The sequence below is a fragment of the Petromyzon marinus genome, unplaced genomic scaffold, assembly GCF_048934315.1.
Source record: "Petromyzon marinus isolate PM22_M1 ecotype Great Lakes invasive population unplaced genomic scaffold, UKy_Petmar_22M1.pri1.0 PM_G_Scaffold_145, whole genome shotgun sequence".
Taxonomy (NCBI): domain Eukaryota; kingdom Metazoa; phylum Chordata; class Hyperoartia; order Petromyzontiformes; family Petromyzontidae; genus Petromyzon; species Petromyzon marinus.
In genome coordinates, this window is record NW_027422701.1 from 255,886 (window position 1) to 274,566 (window position 18,681).

At 48.9% G+C, this 18,681-nt stretch overlaps 1 protein-coding gene across 1 annotated transcript; it reads right to left on the reverse strand.

The window, feature by feature from the left end:
• Positions 1–436: 436 nt before the first annotated feature.
• LOC142910485 (gap junction gamma-1 protein-like) lies at positions 437–17,582 on the reverse strand. Its single transcript, XM_076060005.1, has 4 exons — positions 17,476–17,582; positions 6,851–7,182; positions 5,429–5,887; positions 437–1,093 (listed from the first exon to the last, which is right to left on the reverse strand). The coding sequence occupies exons 2-4, from the start codon at positions 7,150–7,152 to the stop codon at positions 889–891; spliced, it is 966 nt and encodes a 321-aa protein (XP_075916120.1). The 5' UTR covers positions 7,153–7,182; positions 17,476–17,582; the 3' UTR covers positions 437–888.
• Positions 17,583–18,681: the final 1,099 nt, after the last annotated feature.

Sequence of the window (18,681 nt, forward strand, 5' to 3'; positions counted from 1 at the left end):
TCAAAAGAAAGCCGTCCCTTGGTGTGGACCAATCAGTTTCAAGGACAATGCATATATTATCATAGTAGGTTTTTTGTTTGCATTTTGACTGCAGGTATTGCGGTTAATGCAGACATGAATCCTCGTAAAAAGGTTTCAGTTTTGTTGCCAGAAAAAAGGGGAAAAACTCTATCATTACATTTTGGTACTGGCAAAGGAGGTCTAATGATGAATAATAGCTTTCAAACACTGCACAAAATTAATGCAGAACTCCAGGTTATCCACTGTTGGCATAGCCAACACCTTAAACGCCTTTTGTTTTGTCAATATAAATCGGAGCAGGCTGTTGCGGTATAATAACGACGTGCCCGCTAAACTCGGGCCCTCTTGTCCACTGATGAGTGAGGAAGTTTAATAAAAAATGACAACAGAAACTCACGCAAATTAAGAAGTAAGCTAAAGTAACAAAAATATTTGGGTTTCTTTAATCAAAACACACCTCCATATTGATTACAAACCCTCACGCAAACATTCCCCCCAACTCGTGCGTTTATACGTTGGCCGAATGCGAAAGCCACGATGTCACACAAAACGCGTTCTAAGGAGATTTGAACTCTAAATGCTCTGGGTTACAAACCTAGCGCCGTATCACCCGAGCCACGAGGCTGGGTGCTGGCGTGCCCCCCGTGCTGTCGCGAGCGCGTTAGCGGGGTGCCCGCGCTCTGCCGCTCGAATCTTAAAAGCGCAAACGGTCGCCTCCGATTGAATCTTGACGGAAGAATGTCAAGAAAACCTCCAAAGTCGAGACGATCAAAACGGCAGCGGGGCATTGGGGGGCCGAGTAAATGGAACGTGGGATGGCAAAAGCGATTTGAGCGATAACCTACGCCCGAGAGTAAAACTATCCCGCTAAATCAAGACGTGCAGGTCATGGGGCGCGTCCACGCCGTGGGAGGCGCCGCCAGCGGCCTGCTCGGGGGGCTCCTGGTGGGCCCACGGCGTCGCCCCCAGCTCCGTCTGAAGCTCCTTCAACTCGTCACGGAGCTGCCACAATTCCGATGGTGACGTCGCTCTGAGACCCGCCGTGGACTCCGGCTCGACAGCATCTGCCACCCTAGAAACGAGTCGAATTTCAATAAGAGTATTTTCATTAACAAAAAATATATATACACTCTCCCTGATAGAGGGTTTTTTGGTTATATCGCATGTATAGTGCAGTGTATAGTGTAGTATAAAGTGCAGTGTATAGTGTAATGTATAGTAGTATAAAGTGCAGTGTATAGTGTAGTGTATAGTAGTGTATAGTGTAGTGTATAGTGTAGTGTATAGCGAAGTGTATAGTAGTGTATAGTGCAGTGTATAGTGTATAGTGTAGTGTATAGTGCAGTGTATAGTGTAGTGTATAGTGTAGTGTATAGTGCAGTGCATAATGTAGTGTATAGTGCAGTGTATAGTGTAGTGTATAGCGTAGTGTATAGTAGTGTATAGTGCAGTGTATAGTGTAGTGTATAGTGCAGTGTATAGTGTAGTGTATAGTGTAGTGTATAGTGCAGTGCATAATGTAGTGTATAGTGCAGTGGATAGTAGTGTATAGTGTAGTGTATAGTGTACTGTAGTGTGTAGTGTAGTGTATAGTGTAGTGTATAGTGTAGTGTATAGTGCAGTGCATAGTGTAGTGTATAGTGCAGTGGATAGTAGTGTATAGTGTAGTTTATAGTGTACTGTAGTGTGTAGTGTAGTGTATAGTGTAGTGTATAGTGTAGTGTATAGCGCAGTGTATAGTGCAGTGTATAGTGTAGTGAATAGTGCAGTGTATAGTGTAGTGTATAGTGCAGTGTATAGTGTAGTGTATAGTGCAGTGCATAGTACAGTGGATAGTGCAGTGTGTAGTGCAGTGTATAGTGCAGTGTATTGTAGTGTATAGTGTAGTGTATAGTGCAGTGTATAGTGCAGTGTATAGTGTAGTGTATAGTGCAGTGTATAGTGCAGTGTATAGTGCACACAACATCTATATACATATTCTTAGCTCTTTCGGTAAAGTCACGTTGAAGGGAAACAATAAAATAATAAAATATATATAAAACAATAAAACCGGATTCCCACCACCATCCATCACAGAAGAATTCTCTCATCAAGACTCTGTACCATAGAGCCCAATGCATATCCGACCAGGAACACATAGTCAGTGAACTCAAGCACGTACACCAAGTTCTTAAGGCTAATGGTTACTCCGACTATACAATCCGCAAAGCTATCACTCAAACCATGAAGGACCCTCTTGAGGAGCCTTTCAAAACCATCACTTTACCCTACATTGCGGCGATCACAAAAAAGATCTCTAAAATCTTGAATAAACACAAGATCCAGGTCCGTTTCAACACATTACATAAAATCCGTGATCTGGTTCCGTCTGTAAAAGAAGTGATTCCGGACATACAGTACCCTGGTGTCTACAAACTAAGTTGCCTCTGTGGTAGTAGTTACATTGGAGAAACCAAACGCCACGTCTCGGACCGCATCCGTGAACACAAAGCAGACCTTAAACACCGTACGACCAACACCTCGGCCGTGGCAGATCATTGTTATAATTCAGTAGGCTCACATGACATTGACTTTTCCAAGACAGAGGTTCTTTGTAAGCCATCTGGCTACCATGAGAGATTCGTTCATGAGGCTATCCACATATACAAGCACAGAGACAATTCCAACCGAGAAGATGGATTCTGGCTTAGCAATCATTGGAAAGATTTGATTAACCATTTCAGGTCTTAATTGATTGTTCACGCTTACAGTGGCTTTCAGACAGCATACATTAATTTTTCGTCTCCCCCCTCCTCTTTTCAGAACATAGATGGACTCGTCCTTCTAAATAAACTGCCAAATCGCTGCGCGTGGCGCTGACGTTTTTCTTAAAATAAATAAAGACACTGTAAAAAAATAAAAAAATTAATGCAAACCGACACACCTGATGACGACCGTTTGTGTTATGGTCGAAACGTCGTGAGAATTTTTATTGTTTTATATATATATTTTATTATTTTATTGTTTCCCTTCAACGTGACTTTACCGAAAGAGCTAAGAATATGAATTACTGCAGTCACGAAAGCTTTAAATCAAAATCTATATACATAGCTATCAACACATACACTACACTATACACTACACACACAACATCGATATACATTGCTATCAACACATATACTACACTATAAAATATACACAACATATATATAGCTATCAACACGTACACTACACTATACACTACAAACACAACATCTATATCCATAGCTATCAACACATAGACTACATTGTACACTACACTATAAACTACACACATCTATATACATAGCTATCAACACATACACTACACTATACAGTATACACTACACACACAACAGCTATATACATAGCTATCAATACATACACTACACTACACACACATCTATATACATAGCTATCAACACATACACTACACTACACACAACATCTATATATATAGCTATCAACACATACACTACATTATACACTACACTATAAACTATACACAACATCTATATACATAGCTATCAACACATACACTACACTATACACTACACACAACATCTATACATAGCTATCAACACATACACTACACTATAAACTACAAACATCTATATACATAGCTATCAACACATACACTACACTATAAACTACACACATCTATATACATCGCTATCAACACATACACTACACTATACATTACAAACACAACATCTATATCCATAGCTATCAACACATACACTACATTGTACACTACACTATAAACTACACACAACATCTATATACATAGCTATCAACACATACACTACACTATACAGTATACACTACACACACAACAGCTATATACATAGCTATCAACACATACACTACACTACACACACATCTATATACATAGCTATCAACACATACACTACACTATACACTACACACAACATCTATATATATAGCTATCAACACATACACTACATTATACACTACACTATAAACTATACACAACATCTATATACATAGCTATCAACACATACACTACACTATACACTTCACACAACATCTATACATAGCTATCAACACATACACTACACTATACACTACACTATAAACTACAAACATCTATATACATAGCTATCAACACATACACTACACTATAAACTACACACATCTATATACATCGCTATCAACACATACACTACACTATACATTACAAACACAACATCTATATACATAGCTATCAACACATACACTACACTATACACTACAAACACAACATCTATATACATAGCTATAAACACATACACTACATTGTACACTACACTATAAACTACCCACAACAGCTATATACATAGCTATCAACACATACACTACACTATACAGTATACACTACACACACAACATCTATATACATAGCTATCAACACATACACTATACACTACACACAGCATATATATAGCTATCAACACATACACTACATTATACACTACACTATAAACTATACACACCATCTATATACATAGCTATCAACACATACACTACATTATACACTACACTATAAACTATACACAACATCTATATACATAGCTATCAACACATACACTACATTATACACTACACTATACAATACACACAACATCTATATACATAGCTATCAAAACATACACTACATTATACACTATACACTACACACAACATCTATATACATAGCTATCAACACATACACTACATTATACACTACACTATAAACTATACACAACATCTATATACATAGATATCAACACATACACTACATTATACACTACACTATAAACTATACACAACATCTATATATAGCGGTTGGGAAGCTGACGGAACCGTTATTATTTCCCTTCCACGTGACTTTACCGAAAGAACCAAGAATAAGAGACAGCTTTGTTTAGAGCCTAGTCTCAAACAGTGTTAGATGAGAGGACAATGCCACTACGAAGACATTGACAGCTCGGGGTGAGACACACGAGGCTCTAAAGAAAGCTGTCTCTGGTGTGGAACAATCAGTTTCAAAGACAATGCATCATCATCATCTCGTAGACTACCAGAGCATGTTTTTTTTCTGTTTGCATGTTCATTACAAGTACCGTGTGCGTGGCCAATGCAGTGAGATGATTCCTTGCAAGAGGTTTACGTTTGGTGTTATCATGTTCACACAGCTGTTTTATTACTAGAAAGGGTAAAACCAATTCTTATATTTTGTTACTGGCAAGGGAGGTCCCATGATGTTTTTTTGCTGTTGTCATCATCGGCGAAACATCACGGAAACTCGAATTGTCGGCGTAGTTGGGGGTCGCTCTCTGACACACAGCCGGCGAGTGTCGAGCCGGTAGCGACCCGGCACGTTTAGTTTACGTGACGCAATGCCAACCGCGCCGGCGAGGCCCCCCACCTGCTCCGTGGCCGGTGCCTCCCGCTCAGCGAGTCGTGGATGGTGCCCAGCCCCAGGTAGGCAATTTCGGACAGTTCGAGCAGGAGGCTGAGACCGGCGACTGCGTACATGACCAGAAGGAAGACGGTCTTCTCTGTGGGGCGCGACACAAAGCAGTCGACGCTATTCGGGCAGGGGTCACGGACGCACTTGAAGCGCGGGGCCACCTCCACGCCGTACATCAGGTACTGCCCCACCAGGAAGCCAACCTCGGCCAGCGTGCGGGCCAGCATCTGGAGGGTGTAGGCCACCATCAGGCCGTCCGTCTTGATCCTCCACCGCTCGTTGTGCTGCTTCCCCTCGCCGTCTTCTTCACCCTCCTCCTCCACCTCCTCCTCTTTCTCCGTGCATTCAATCACGCGGTCGGGGCCGCCGGTTCGCTTGGCTCGCTTGGTTTGTTCGTCTCGCTTGTACTCGATCCTACCACGACAGAGAGCGGCGGCGGCGTCGAAGTTTCACCCCTCGCTACGAGCGAGCCACCGTCGGGACTCGAGGTAAGTGAAAATATTTACCTTCCTTTAAAATTTGACGCTTTATTTACTACTAAGCGGGAAGCACTCGGCGTTGCCCGGGGGAAAACATATATTGAAACACTTCTCAAAACTTAAAAACATAACATATACAAGTGGAAAAAAAAACTTTGATCATTGCCTCATTCGTAAAAACTAAAATGAAACCCAACACGCGGCGTAAAAAAACGTACGCTCGCGCGCCAAGATTCGACTCTTTAGATCGCGCAAAGGAATCGAAGGTTGTAGATTTCTTTAGAATCGGCCTATTCCCGTTTAATCGATACCACAAAGCTCACCAGATATCGATTCTCGCCACACTTCATCGTCATTTCCCCACCCCCCCCCCCCCCCCCAAAAAATAAGTGTATTTTTATGTTTGCATGGTGTACAGTATGGAAAGTACCCACATGGCAAATTTCAAGTTTGTTGCATGTCGGGAAGTACGCTAAACATTTTGAACAGACACATACTCACAACTTTGCCTTTTATACATGTGCAATTATAATATCGCATGCAAATGTATTATATTTCTTATTGTTGAAGAGTTTAACAATGCTTCCTTTTTGCTGTTGAATCGCAGAATATTTTACGACGCTGACCGTGTGCGTGTTTAAACACAGCGCACATTCGCCCTCCCGAACTGAACTAGCCGTTCGGACGTACCGACGGGGGGGCTCGGGAACGGAACTCCGTTCCTAAGTCAAGGGGAAACCTTGCCGGCACTTTCACCGTTCAAACTCGTGACCAAAACGACGGCGCAACCTAATTAAAAAACAAATTAAAACATTTCCAACTCCGGGCAGCCATTCAAATTTCCACCGTAGCCCCCCCCCCCCCCCACTGTGAAAACTCCCTCCGAGAACCTCGGTACCTGGTGATGCGATGCACTGCGAAGCCGAGGTACAGGATGGTGGGCGTGGCGACCGCGATGATCTGGAACACCCAGAAGCGGACGTGGGAGAGCGGGGCGAAGCTGTCGTAGCAGACGTTCTCGCAACCGGGCTGCGCCGTGTTGCACGAGAAGCGGCCCTGCTCGTCGTAGTAGATGGACTCGCCGGCGACCGTCGTGAGAATGACGCGAAAGATGACGAAGGTGGTGATCCACAGCTTGCTCAGGAAGGTGGAGTGCCGATGAACCTCCTCCAGCAGATGCGTGAGGTAGCCCCAGCTCATCGTGGCCGCCGGTCTAATTCAGCGACGCCGCTGCGGGGAAACGTTCACCCGTGTTTGTACAGGCACTACTCTACTTACAAACATTCAACTTCAGGACTTTTAGAGATAATAAAAAAAAACCTATCCCGTTTGTCCAGTTGCCCGTTTGGAATGAGAGTCGTAAGTTCAACCTCCACGCACAATAAATGGCAGTGGTGGCATCTACATTGGCAGAATGTGAAGAACCAGTGGCATCTACATCTGCAGAACATGAACAACCGGTGGCATCTACATCTGCAAAACGTGAAGAACCAGTGGCATCTACATCTGCAGAATGTGAAGAACCAGTGGCATCTACATCTGTAGAACGTGAAGAACCAGTGGCATCTACATCTGCAGAACGTGAAGAACCAGTGGCATCTACATCTACAGAACGTGAAGAACCAGTGGCATCTACATCTGCAGAACGTGAAGAACCAGTGGCATCTACATCGACAGAACATGAAGAACCAGTGGCATCTACATCTGCAGAACGTGAAGAACCAGTGGCATCTACATCGACAGAACGTGAAGAACCAATGGCATCTACATCTGCAGAACGTGAAGAACCAGTGGCATCTACATCTACAGAAAGTGAAGAACCAGTGGCATCTACATCGACAGAACGTGAAGAACCAGTGGCATCTACATCTACAGAACGTGAAGAACGAGTGGCATCTACGTCTACAGAACGTGAAGAACCAATGGCATCTACATCTCCAGAACGTGAAGAACCAGTGGCATCTACATCTACAGAAAGTGAAGAACCTGTGGCATCTACATCGACAGAACGTGAAGAACCAGTGGCATCTACATCTACAGAACGTGAAGAACCAGTGGCATCTAAGTCTACAGAACGTGAAGAACCAATGGCATCTGCATCTGCAGAACGTGAAGAACCAGTGGCATCTACATCTACAGCGCTGGTAGCGGCCATCGGCAAGTCCAATCAAGTTTCAAGTTTCATTTATTAGGTGTATAGCCCTGTGAGTCATGCGGCTCTTGAGTTCGGGTGCAACCGCAACAAACAAAATATGAACAGAGAAACATCTTAAAGCGACGACGCGTAACGGAAACATCCTGTGATAAAACAGCAAATCTTCCAGAAAAGAAAAAAACTTATTACAACTCTGTGTGCAAAAATCTCACAAACCCCTTCTTGAATAAGAGCCTTGAGACTCGGCGAGGAATTCCCCCCCGGGTGAACTGAATCACATCGTTATTATCACTACTGCCCTCTGTTCGAACAGCGTTCATCTATTTTCGTTGTAAAATGTCAATCGGTCACTTGTTCGGAGGTCATGTCCATGAGGACGCATTTCCTAAGAAGGCCACGGCAGTTGCGTTGGTTCCTCGCGCGCTGCCGAGAGACGAGTTCTCGGTGGCACTCGAGAAAAAACAAACGCGCATCCGTCCCGTGCCGTCCTGGATAGCATCATCAATTGCGGTGTATAAGGGAGCAAAGATGCCGCCCTAATCGATTGCGGTGTATAAGGGAGCAAAGATGCCGCCCGAGAAGACGATTCGTAATTTGTTTTTTTTGGGATCAAGATCTCTTGTGGACGCGCGCGTGTGTGTGCGTTCGGGCCCTCCTCCACCCGACACAGCCAATCAATAAAATGTTGACTCCCTCGCCTGGTATACAGGAGGTCGTGGATTCGATCCCGAACCTGACGCCTGCTGTGTACTCCATCTCTTCTCTAGCTGTTTAGGCATCCGCTTGCACACAACAACAACCGCCATTCGCCACTAAGTGGCGGTGATGTCACCACGACGCTTGTACCAGGCTATGTGCACCCTGAGGCCACGTGAAGTGTCGAACGCCCGCTAGCAGGAGGTCACGGGGCAGACCCAGGTGCCACGGGTCGACTGACTGAGATGACTGGCTGATGCACCACCTGTGCCCCCTACTGTGCCAACCTGCTGTGCTTTAGCCACCCGGCGCTCCGCTCGTTGTTGTGAGCGTCGCTCCTCCGCCCTCCGTTGTTGTTGGAGGGCGACTGCCTCCAACTGCCCAGTAGCGTCCTTCACGAGCCTCCTCCACAGAGGCCGATCTTGACACCGCTGGTACCAGTCATCGGCAAGTCCACTCAGCTCCACGTCCTCCTGTACCACATCACTCCATCTCTTCTCTAGCCCATGCCGCGCCCGTTTAGCCCCCTCGATCCGGCCGAACAAAAGCTGTTTCGACATGCGGTGGCTGGGCATGCGGGCTACATGACCCAGCCAACGCAGCCGTGCCTGCCGGAGGAGCTCACCGATGGGACCTTGCCCAGATCTTTCAAGGATTTGTGAGCTCCTCACACAATCCAGTCTGGTTAAACCCAGGATGGATCGTAGGCAGGCCAGCCTAAATGTTTCTAACCGGTGAAGATGTTCCATTAGGGGGGTCCACGTTTCGCAAGCGTAGAGAAGTGAGGGAATGACTGTGGTCGAGAAGACCTGAAGCTTAGTGCGGAGCCACAGACCAGGTAGCTTCCACACAGCGTTACGCAACCGATGAAAAGATATTGCCGCTCGACTGATTCGGAGTGAGACCTCTGCTGTTAAACTGGAGCTGGTCATAAGCACACTGCCCAGGCATGGGAAACTCTCCACTCGCTCCACAACTGCCCCATCACCGATTGGGAGTTGTGGGGGTGTAGTGTCCGACGGTACAAAATACCCAGGCAGGTGCTTAGTTTTGGTGGGGCTGATGGTAAGGCCCCACCTCTTAGTGGCACGCTCCAGTCTCAGCAGCAGCTTCGACAACTCCTCCTCTGAATGAGCAGCTATTACCAAATCATCAGCATACATAACGTGGTTGAGCAATAGGGAGCCATCCGTTGACCGCACCCGGGCATCGATCAGCCTCCCATTATATCTGTACCATATGGAGATTCCCCCGGTACAGCTATTGAAGGCTTCACGAACTACGTGGTCAAAATAGATGTTAAATAATGTGGGAGCCAGAGGACATCCCTGTCGCACCCCAAGGTGTACAGGGAATGGCTCTGACTCCCGACCACATAGTTTTACCTGGGCCCGCTCACCATCATGAAGGTCCTTAATGATCGTGAGCAGAGGGTCAGGTACTCCAAAAGCACGAAGAACAACCCAGAGCCCTGGCCTATTGATGGTATCATATGCCTTGACCAGGTCAATAAAGCAGAGATGTAGGTCTTGTGGGAATTCCCTACACCTCTGCTGTAGCAGACGGACAGAAAATATGGCATCTGTGCAGGACCGCCCTTTCCTGAAAACGCATTGGGGCTCCGCAAGCCTCTCCTCAGCGTGCCTGGCAAGGCGATGCTGAATAATCCTTGCCAGGACCTTTCCCGGCACACTGAGGAGTGAGATGCCCCTGTAGTTGTTACAGTCTGTGCGGTCCCCCTTCATAAAAAGGGGGACCACCAGGGCATCCTTCCAATCCTGCGGAACCCGTCCAGTGGTCCAGACTGTTGTTATGATGTCATATAGGGCAGTCTGTGCACAAACGCCACCCTCCCTCAGCATTTCGCTTGGGAGATCATCTCTGCCCGCTGCCTTTCCTGGTCTCAGACTCCTGATCGCCTTCAATACTTCCTCAACAGATGGCACCTCAGCCAGCCACTCACAGGGGGTGACTTCTTCCAATATTTGAGGCACCGCAGCCTCAGCAGGGTCATCCTCACTTTGTGCCACAATGTTTTCCTGGCTGAGGGATTTTCCCTCCCCCAGGACCTCACAGAAATGCTCAGCAAATCTGCAAACCTGTTCCTGGGGGTCGGAGATTGGATCACCGTTTTTTCCCCTAATGATTGTAATAGGTGTGGCGCTGCAGGTTACTTTTTGATGGAGTTAAATAGAGATTTGTGATCACGGGCCACTGAGGCAGCATCTATCTCCTCAGCAACCCGCGACCACCACCCATCCTTGCAGCGCCTCACGGCCCTCCGAACCTCCGAGCGAAGGCTGCGGTAAGCCTCCTCATTCTCTGGCGTGGGATTCTGTAGCCGATGACAGTGGGCCTGTCGCTTTTTCTCAACCATCCTGAACACCTCCTCTGTCAGCCAGGGTCTCTGGGGAGGTCTGGACCGCGTACCCAAAGCAGCCATTGCAGCTGCATGAGTCACAGTCCTAAACCTCGCCCATTTACCCTCGACATCAGGAGGAGTCGGGGACGATGCCAATCCTAGCCGCAAGCGATGATGAAATTCTCGCTTGCAACTTTCATCAGATAACTGAGACCAGGAAACTTTAGGTTGGAATGGGGTCCTGGGTGTACACCCACCACCGGAGTGGAAGAATGGCAGGCGCATCTTACAGATGACAAGTCGCTGGTCAGAGGGCAGATCAGCTCCACGGTAGGTCCTGGTGTCAAGGACATGGGCTCGCATCCGCTGGTCCGTCACTATGTAGTCCAGCAGATGTTCTTGCGTGGACCCGGCATGCATCCATGATGTTGTGTGGATGTGCCGATGCCAGAACAGCGTGTTGGTAATTACAAGCCCATGGGCTGCACAAAATCTAGCAGCCTCCTACCGTTGTTATTGAGCTGATCTGGCCCATGCCCTCCAATCACTCCAGACCAGGTGCCAGCATCATGACCAACTCGGGCATTGAAGTCCCCCAACATGATGACTCTTTTCCGAGGGGCCAATTTAGCCAGCACCTGTGACAGGAGGTCATAGAAGGTATCTGACTCATCGGCTTTGCCTGCATCCCTCCATGGATGTTCATCTTCGGTGGGGGCATAAGTAACCACGACCACCATTCCTCGCCTCCGGTTGATGGGAAGGTGAGCCCAAAGTAGCCTGGGGCTTACAGCTTCCCACACCTCACCGCCACGCTCCCACGCCCCCTTCATTCTTTTGTTCAAAAGAAGAGCCACACCCTGTTGTTTGGCAGTCTGCTGCCCCGAGTAGAGGACTGTCCACCCCTCATGGTGGCAGGAGCCAGAACCGGTCCACCGGACACACACACAGACACACACACAGACACACACACAGACACACACACAGACACACACACAGACACACACACACACAGACACACACAGACACACACAGAGACAGACACACACACAGACACACACAGACACACACACAGACAACAACAACCGCCATTCACCACTAAGTGGCGGTGACATCACCACGACGCTTGTGCCAGGCTATGTGCACCGTGAGGCCACGTGAAGTGTCGTACGCCCACTGGCAGGAGGTCACTGGGCAGACCCAGGTGCCACGGGTCGACTGACTGAGATGACTGGCTGATGCACCACCTGTGCCCCCTACTGTGCCAACCTGCTGTGCTTTAGCCACCCGGCGCTCCGCTCTTTGTTGTGAGCGTCGCTCCTCCGCCCTCCGTTGTTGTTGGAGGGCGACTGCCTCCAACTGCCCAGTAGCATCCTTCACGAGCCTCCTCCACAGAGGCCGATCTTGACACCGCTGGTACCAGTCATTGGCAAGTCCACTCAGCTCCACGTCCTCCCGTACCACATCACTCCATCTCTTCTCTAGCCCGTGCCGCGCCCGCTTAGCCCCCTCAATCCGGCCAAACAAAAGCTGTTTCGGCATGCGGTGGCTGGGCATGCGGGCTACATGACCCAGCCATCGCAGCCTTGCCTGCCGGAGGAGCTCACCGATGGGACCCTGCCCAGATCTTTCAAGGATTTGTGAGCTCCTCACACAATCCAGTCTGGTTAAACCCAGGATGGATCGTAGGCAGGCCAGCCTAAATGTTTCTAACCGGCGAAGATGTTCCATTAGGGGGGTCCACGTTTCGCAAGCGTAGAGAAGGGAGGGAATGACCATGGCCGAGAAGACCTGAAGCTTAGTGCGGAGCGACAGACCAGGTAGCTTCCACACAGCGTTACGCAACCGATGAAAAGAAATTGCCGCTCGACTGATTCGGAGTGAGACCTCTGCTGTTAAACTGGAGCCAGTCATAAGCACACTGCCCAGGTATGGGAAACTCTCCACTCTCTCCACAACTGCCCCATCACCGATTGGGAGTTGTGGGGGTGGAGTGTCCGATGGTACAAAATACCCAGGCAGGTGCTTAGTTTTGGTGGGGCTGATGGTAAGGCCCCACCTCTTAGTGGCACGCTCCAGTCTCAGCTGCAGCGTCTCCAACTCCTCCTCTGACTGAGCAGCTATTACCAAATCATCAGCATACATAACGTGGTTGAGCAATAGGGAGCCATCCCTTGACCGCACCCGGGCATCGATCAGCCTCCCATTATATCTGTACCATATGGAGATTCCCCCGGTACAGCTATTGAAGGCTTCACGAACTACGTGGTCAAAATAGATGTTAAATAATGTGGGAGCCAGAGGACATCCCTGTCGCACCCCAAGGTGTACAAGGAATGGCTCTGACTCCCGGCCACGTAGTTTTACCCGGGCCCGCTCACCATCATGAAGGTCCTTAATGATCGTGAGCAGAGCGTCAGGTACTCCAAAAGCACGAAGAACGACCCAGAGCCCAGGCCTACTGATGGTATCATAGGCCTTGACCAGGTCAATAAAGCAGAGATGTAGGTCTTGTTGGAATTCCCTACACCTCTGCTGTAGCAGACGGACAGAAAATATGGCATCTGTGCAGGACCGCCCTTTCCTGAAACCGCATTGGGGCTCCGCAAGCCTCTCCTCAGCGTGCCTGGCAAGGCGATGCTGAATAATCCTTGCCAGGACCTTTCCCGGCACACTGAGGAGTGAGATGCCCCTGTAGTTGTTACAGTCAGTGCGGTCCCCCTTCTTAAAAAGGGGGACCACCAGGGCATCCTTCCAATCCTGCGGAACCCGTCCAGTGGTCCAGACTGTTGTTATGATGTCATATAGGGCAGTCTGTGCACAAACGCCACCCTCCCTCAGCATTTCGCTTGGGAGATCATCTCTTCCCGCTGCTTTTCCTGGTCTCAGACTCCGGATCGCCTTCAATACTTCCTCAGCAGATGGCACCTCAGCCAGCCACTCACAGGGGGTGACTTCTTCCAATATTTGAGGCACCGCAGCCTCAGCAGGGTCATCCTCACTTTGTGCCACGATGTTTTCCTGGCTGAGGGATTTTCCCTCCCCCAGGACCTCACAGAAATGCTCAGCAAATCTGCGAACCTGTTCCTGGGGGTCGGAGATTGGATCACCGTTTTTTCCCCTAATGATGGTAATAGGTGTGGCGCTGCAGGTTACTTTTTTGATGGAGTTAAATAGAGATTTGTGATCACGGGCCACTGAGGCAGACTCCATCTCCTCAGCAACCCGCGACCACCACCCATCCTAGCAGCGCCTCACGGCTCTCCGAACCTCCGAGCGAAGGCTGCGGTAAGCCTCCTCATTCTCTGACGTGGGATTCTGTAGCCGATGACAGTGGGCCTGTCGCTTTTTCTGAACCATCCTGAACACCTCCTCTGTCAGCCAGGGTCTCTGGGGAGGTCTGGACCGCGTACCCAAAGCAGCCATTGCAGCTGCATGAGTCACAGTCCTAAACCTCGCCCATTTACCCTCGACATCAGGAGGAGTCGGGGACGATGCCAATCCCAGCCGCAAGCGATGATGAAATTCTTGCTTGCAACTTTCATCAGATAACTGAGACCAGGCCACTTTATGTTGGAATGGGGTCCTGGGTGTACACCCACCACCGGACCTCCTGAATGCCGCATAGATCCAGCCGGTACCGGTCCAGCTCCCGACAGAGGAGTGGCAGCCTCTCCTCTGCAGTGAGCGTTCGAACATTCCACGTGGCCACCCGTAGTGGCTTTTCGTTGTTTCTGGAGTAGCCCCGAGGGTAGGTATGCAATCTCCTGGCTCCGCCAAATGGGGTTTGGCCAGGAGACGTCATAGACGCCTGGCCCCCCGGGGCCTCCGGCACAAGCTTATTAGTTACATATTTCAGTTTAATTCGTGGTTTCGTGGTAATTAATTGAAGATGCAGGGCTTACCAGCCCCTCGCACCCGTCCAGAGCCCCCGTTTAGCCCCTGTGGTGGACACATATGCCATGAGGGGAGGAGCCAATCAAAATTGGATCTCCCCCCACAGCACTGTCCACGACAGAGTTGCCCGTCCGGCCCCGCGAGGAGGTAGGGGGTTGTTTTGACAGACACACACACACAGACACACACACACACACAGACACACACACAGACACACAGACACACACACAGACACACACACAGCACACACACAGACACACACACACATACACACACACACACACAGACACACATACACACACACACAGACACACACACTGACAAACACAGACACACACACAGACACACACACAGACACACACACACATACACACACAGACACACACAGAGACAGACACACACACACAGACACACACACACAGACACACACAGACACACACACAGACACACACACACAGACACAGACAGACACACACACTGACACAAACACACACACAGACACAAACACACAGACACACACACACAGACACACACAGACACACACACAGACACACACACACTGACACAAACACACACACAGACACACACACAGACACAAACACACAGACACACACACAGACACACACTGACACAAACACACACAGACACACACACACACAGACACACACAGACAGACACACACAGACACACACACACAGACACACACACAGACACACACACAGACACACACACTGACACAAACACACACACACACACAGACACACACAGACAGACACACACAGACACACACACAGACACACACAGACACACAGACACACACACTGACACAAACACAGACACACACACAGACACACACAGACACACACACACAGATACACACACAGACACACACACACACAGACACACACAGACAGACACACACAGACACACACACAGACACACACACAGACACACACACTGACACAAACACACACAGACACACACAGACAGACACACACAGACACACACACAGACACACACAGACACACAGACACACACACACTGACACAAACACAGACACACACACAGACACACACACAGACACACACACACAGATACACACACAGACACACACACACAGACACACACAGACAGACACACACAGACACACACACAGACACACACAGACACACAGACACACACACTGACACAAACACAGACACACACACAGACACACACAGACACACACACACAGATACACACACAGACACACACACACACAGACACACACAGACAGACACACACAGACACACACACAGACACACACACAGACACACACACTGACACAAACACACACAGACACACACAGACAGACACACACAGACACACACACAGACACACACAGACACACAGACACACACACACTGACACAAACACAGACACACACACAGACACACACACAGACACACACACACAGATACACACACAGACACACACACACAGACACACACAGACAGACACACACAGACACACACACAGACACACACAGACACACAGACACACACACTGACACAAACACAGACACACACACAGACACACACACACACAGACACACACAGACACACACACAGACACACAGACACACACACTGACACAAACACAGACACACACACAGACACACACACAGACACACACACACAGATACACACACAGACACACACACACAGACACACACAGACAGACACACACAGACACACAGACACACACACTGACACAAACACAGACACACACACAGACACACACACAGACACACACACACAGATACACACACAGACACACACACAGACACACACAGACAGACACACACAGACACACACACAGACACACACACACAGACACACACAGACACACACAGACACACACAGACACACAGACACACACACTGACACAAACACAGACACACACACAGACACACACACAGACACACACACACACAGATACACACACAGACACACACACAGACACACACAGACAGACACACACACAGACACACACAGACACACACAGACACACACACTGACACAAACACAGACACACACACAGACACACACACAGACACACACACACAGATACACACACAGACACACACACACAGACACACACAGACAGACACACACAGACACAGACACACAGACACACACACTGACACAAACACAGACACACACACAGACACACACACAGACACACACACAGACACACAGACAGACACAGACACACACACAAACACAGACACACACACACAGACACACACTGACACAGATCTCGGGGCCGTGGCCACAGCAGCAAGGGGAGACAAAGACGGCAGCGGCTGCGTGGGAGACAGCGCAGAGAGAGAGGGAAGGAGGAGGAGGGTGGTGGAGTGGTGGAGTCAGACCTCTGTTGGAGCGCCCGGGAGCCCAGGAGACGTCCCGAGCAGCTGGGAGATGACACAGAGAGATGAGAGACAGGGACAGCACCTGGCTAGGACGCCACCTTCCAGCCCCTCCCCCTCACTTCCAGCCCTTCCCCCTCACTTCACCCCCTCCACATCCGCCCCTCCCCCACATCCGGCCCCCCTCCACATCCGCCCCTCCCCCACATCCGGCCCCCCTCCACATCCGGCCCCTCTTTCGTCCTCTCTTTGGACCCTCCCCCCGGGCCCTCCCCTCACTTATGCCCCTCCCCCCTCGCTTCCGCCCTTCCCACCCTCCCCCCCTCGCTTCCGGCCCTCCTCTCCCCCGTCACCTCCCTCACCTCCGCCCCCCCCTCGCCCCTCACTTCAGACCCCGCCCCCCCTCACTTCCGGTTCCTCCCTTCTCATTCCCCTCTCTTCCCCCCCTGTTGTGGGCGAGGGGTTCGCACCATGAGCTGGAGAACCAAACAACCCGCAGACTGCCTGCTGCTGGATCTCCTCTCTGTTTCAAAGAACACATTTGAACAAATGTTGACCTCGGGTCTTTGCTCATCTACCGGCTTCACATTCCCTATTGCCCGTACAAAAACCCGGAGGAAGGGCCTTTGCTATTGATGCCCCCAGGGTCTGGAATGCTATTGCCAATAAACTGCAACTTGAATCGCTACCTATGAGATATTAACTCAAAACTGCTCTAGAGGAGTTGTACACCCCTAGCTTGCCACTGCTATTCAGTGGCCTAAAATAAAATAAAATGTTTCGCTCCGGATGACCGCTGCAAAGTATTATCTGTTTTGTGATTTAGCATGCTGATCTTAAAGGTGCATTGAAAAATTTGATACTCCGACCGATGCTCCTGTTGTTTGTGGAGTAACTCATGCAGCCAGCTGTGGCTCTAGGGTTTGGTGTTACATGGTTGTTTATGTAGTTTATTGTTAAAAATTCGGTCACAGTTCCTATGATCACTGTTACATTGCATTTATGGCTTTATTTTGGTGATTTCTAAAAGTTTTTTGGTTTGACCATGTTTTTGTTTATTGTAGTACGGAGTTAGACTGATGGCCTTAATACTCTTTGGTTCTATTCGGTAAAGTCACGTAGGTAAATAATAAAACAACAATTTACCTACGTGACTTTACCGAATAGAACCAAAGAGTATGGATCCTTGCAGTCACGAAAGCTTTAAAT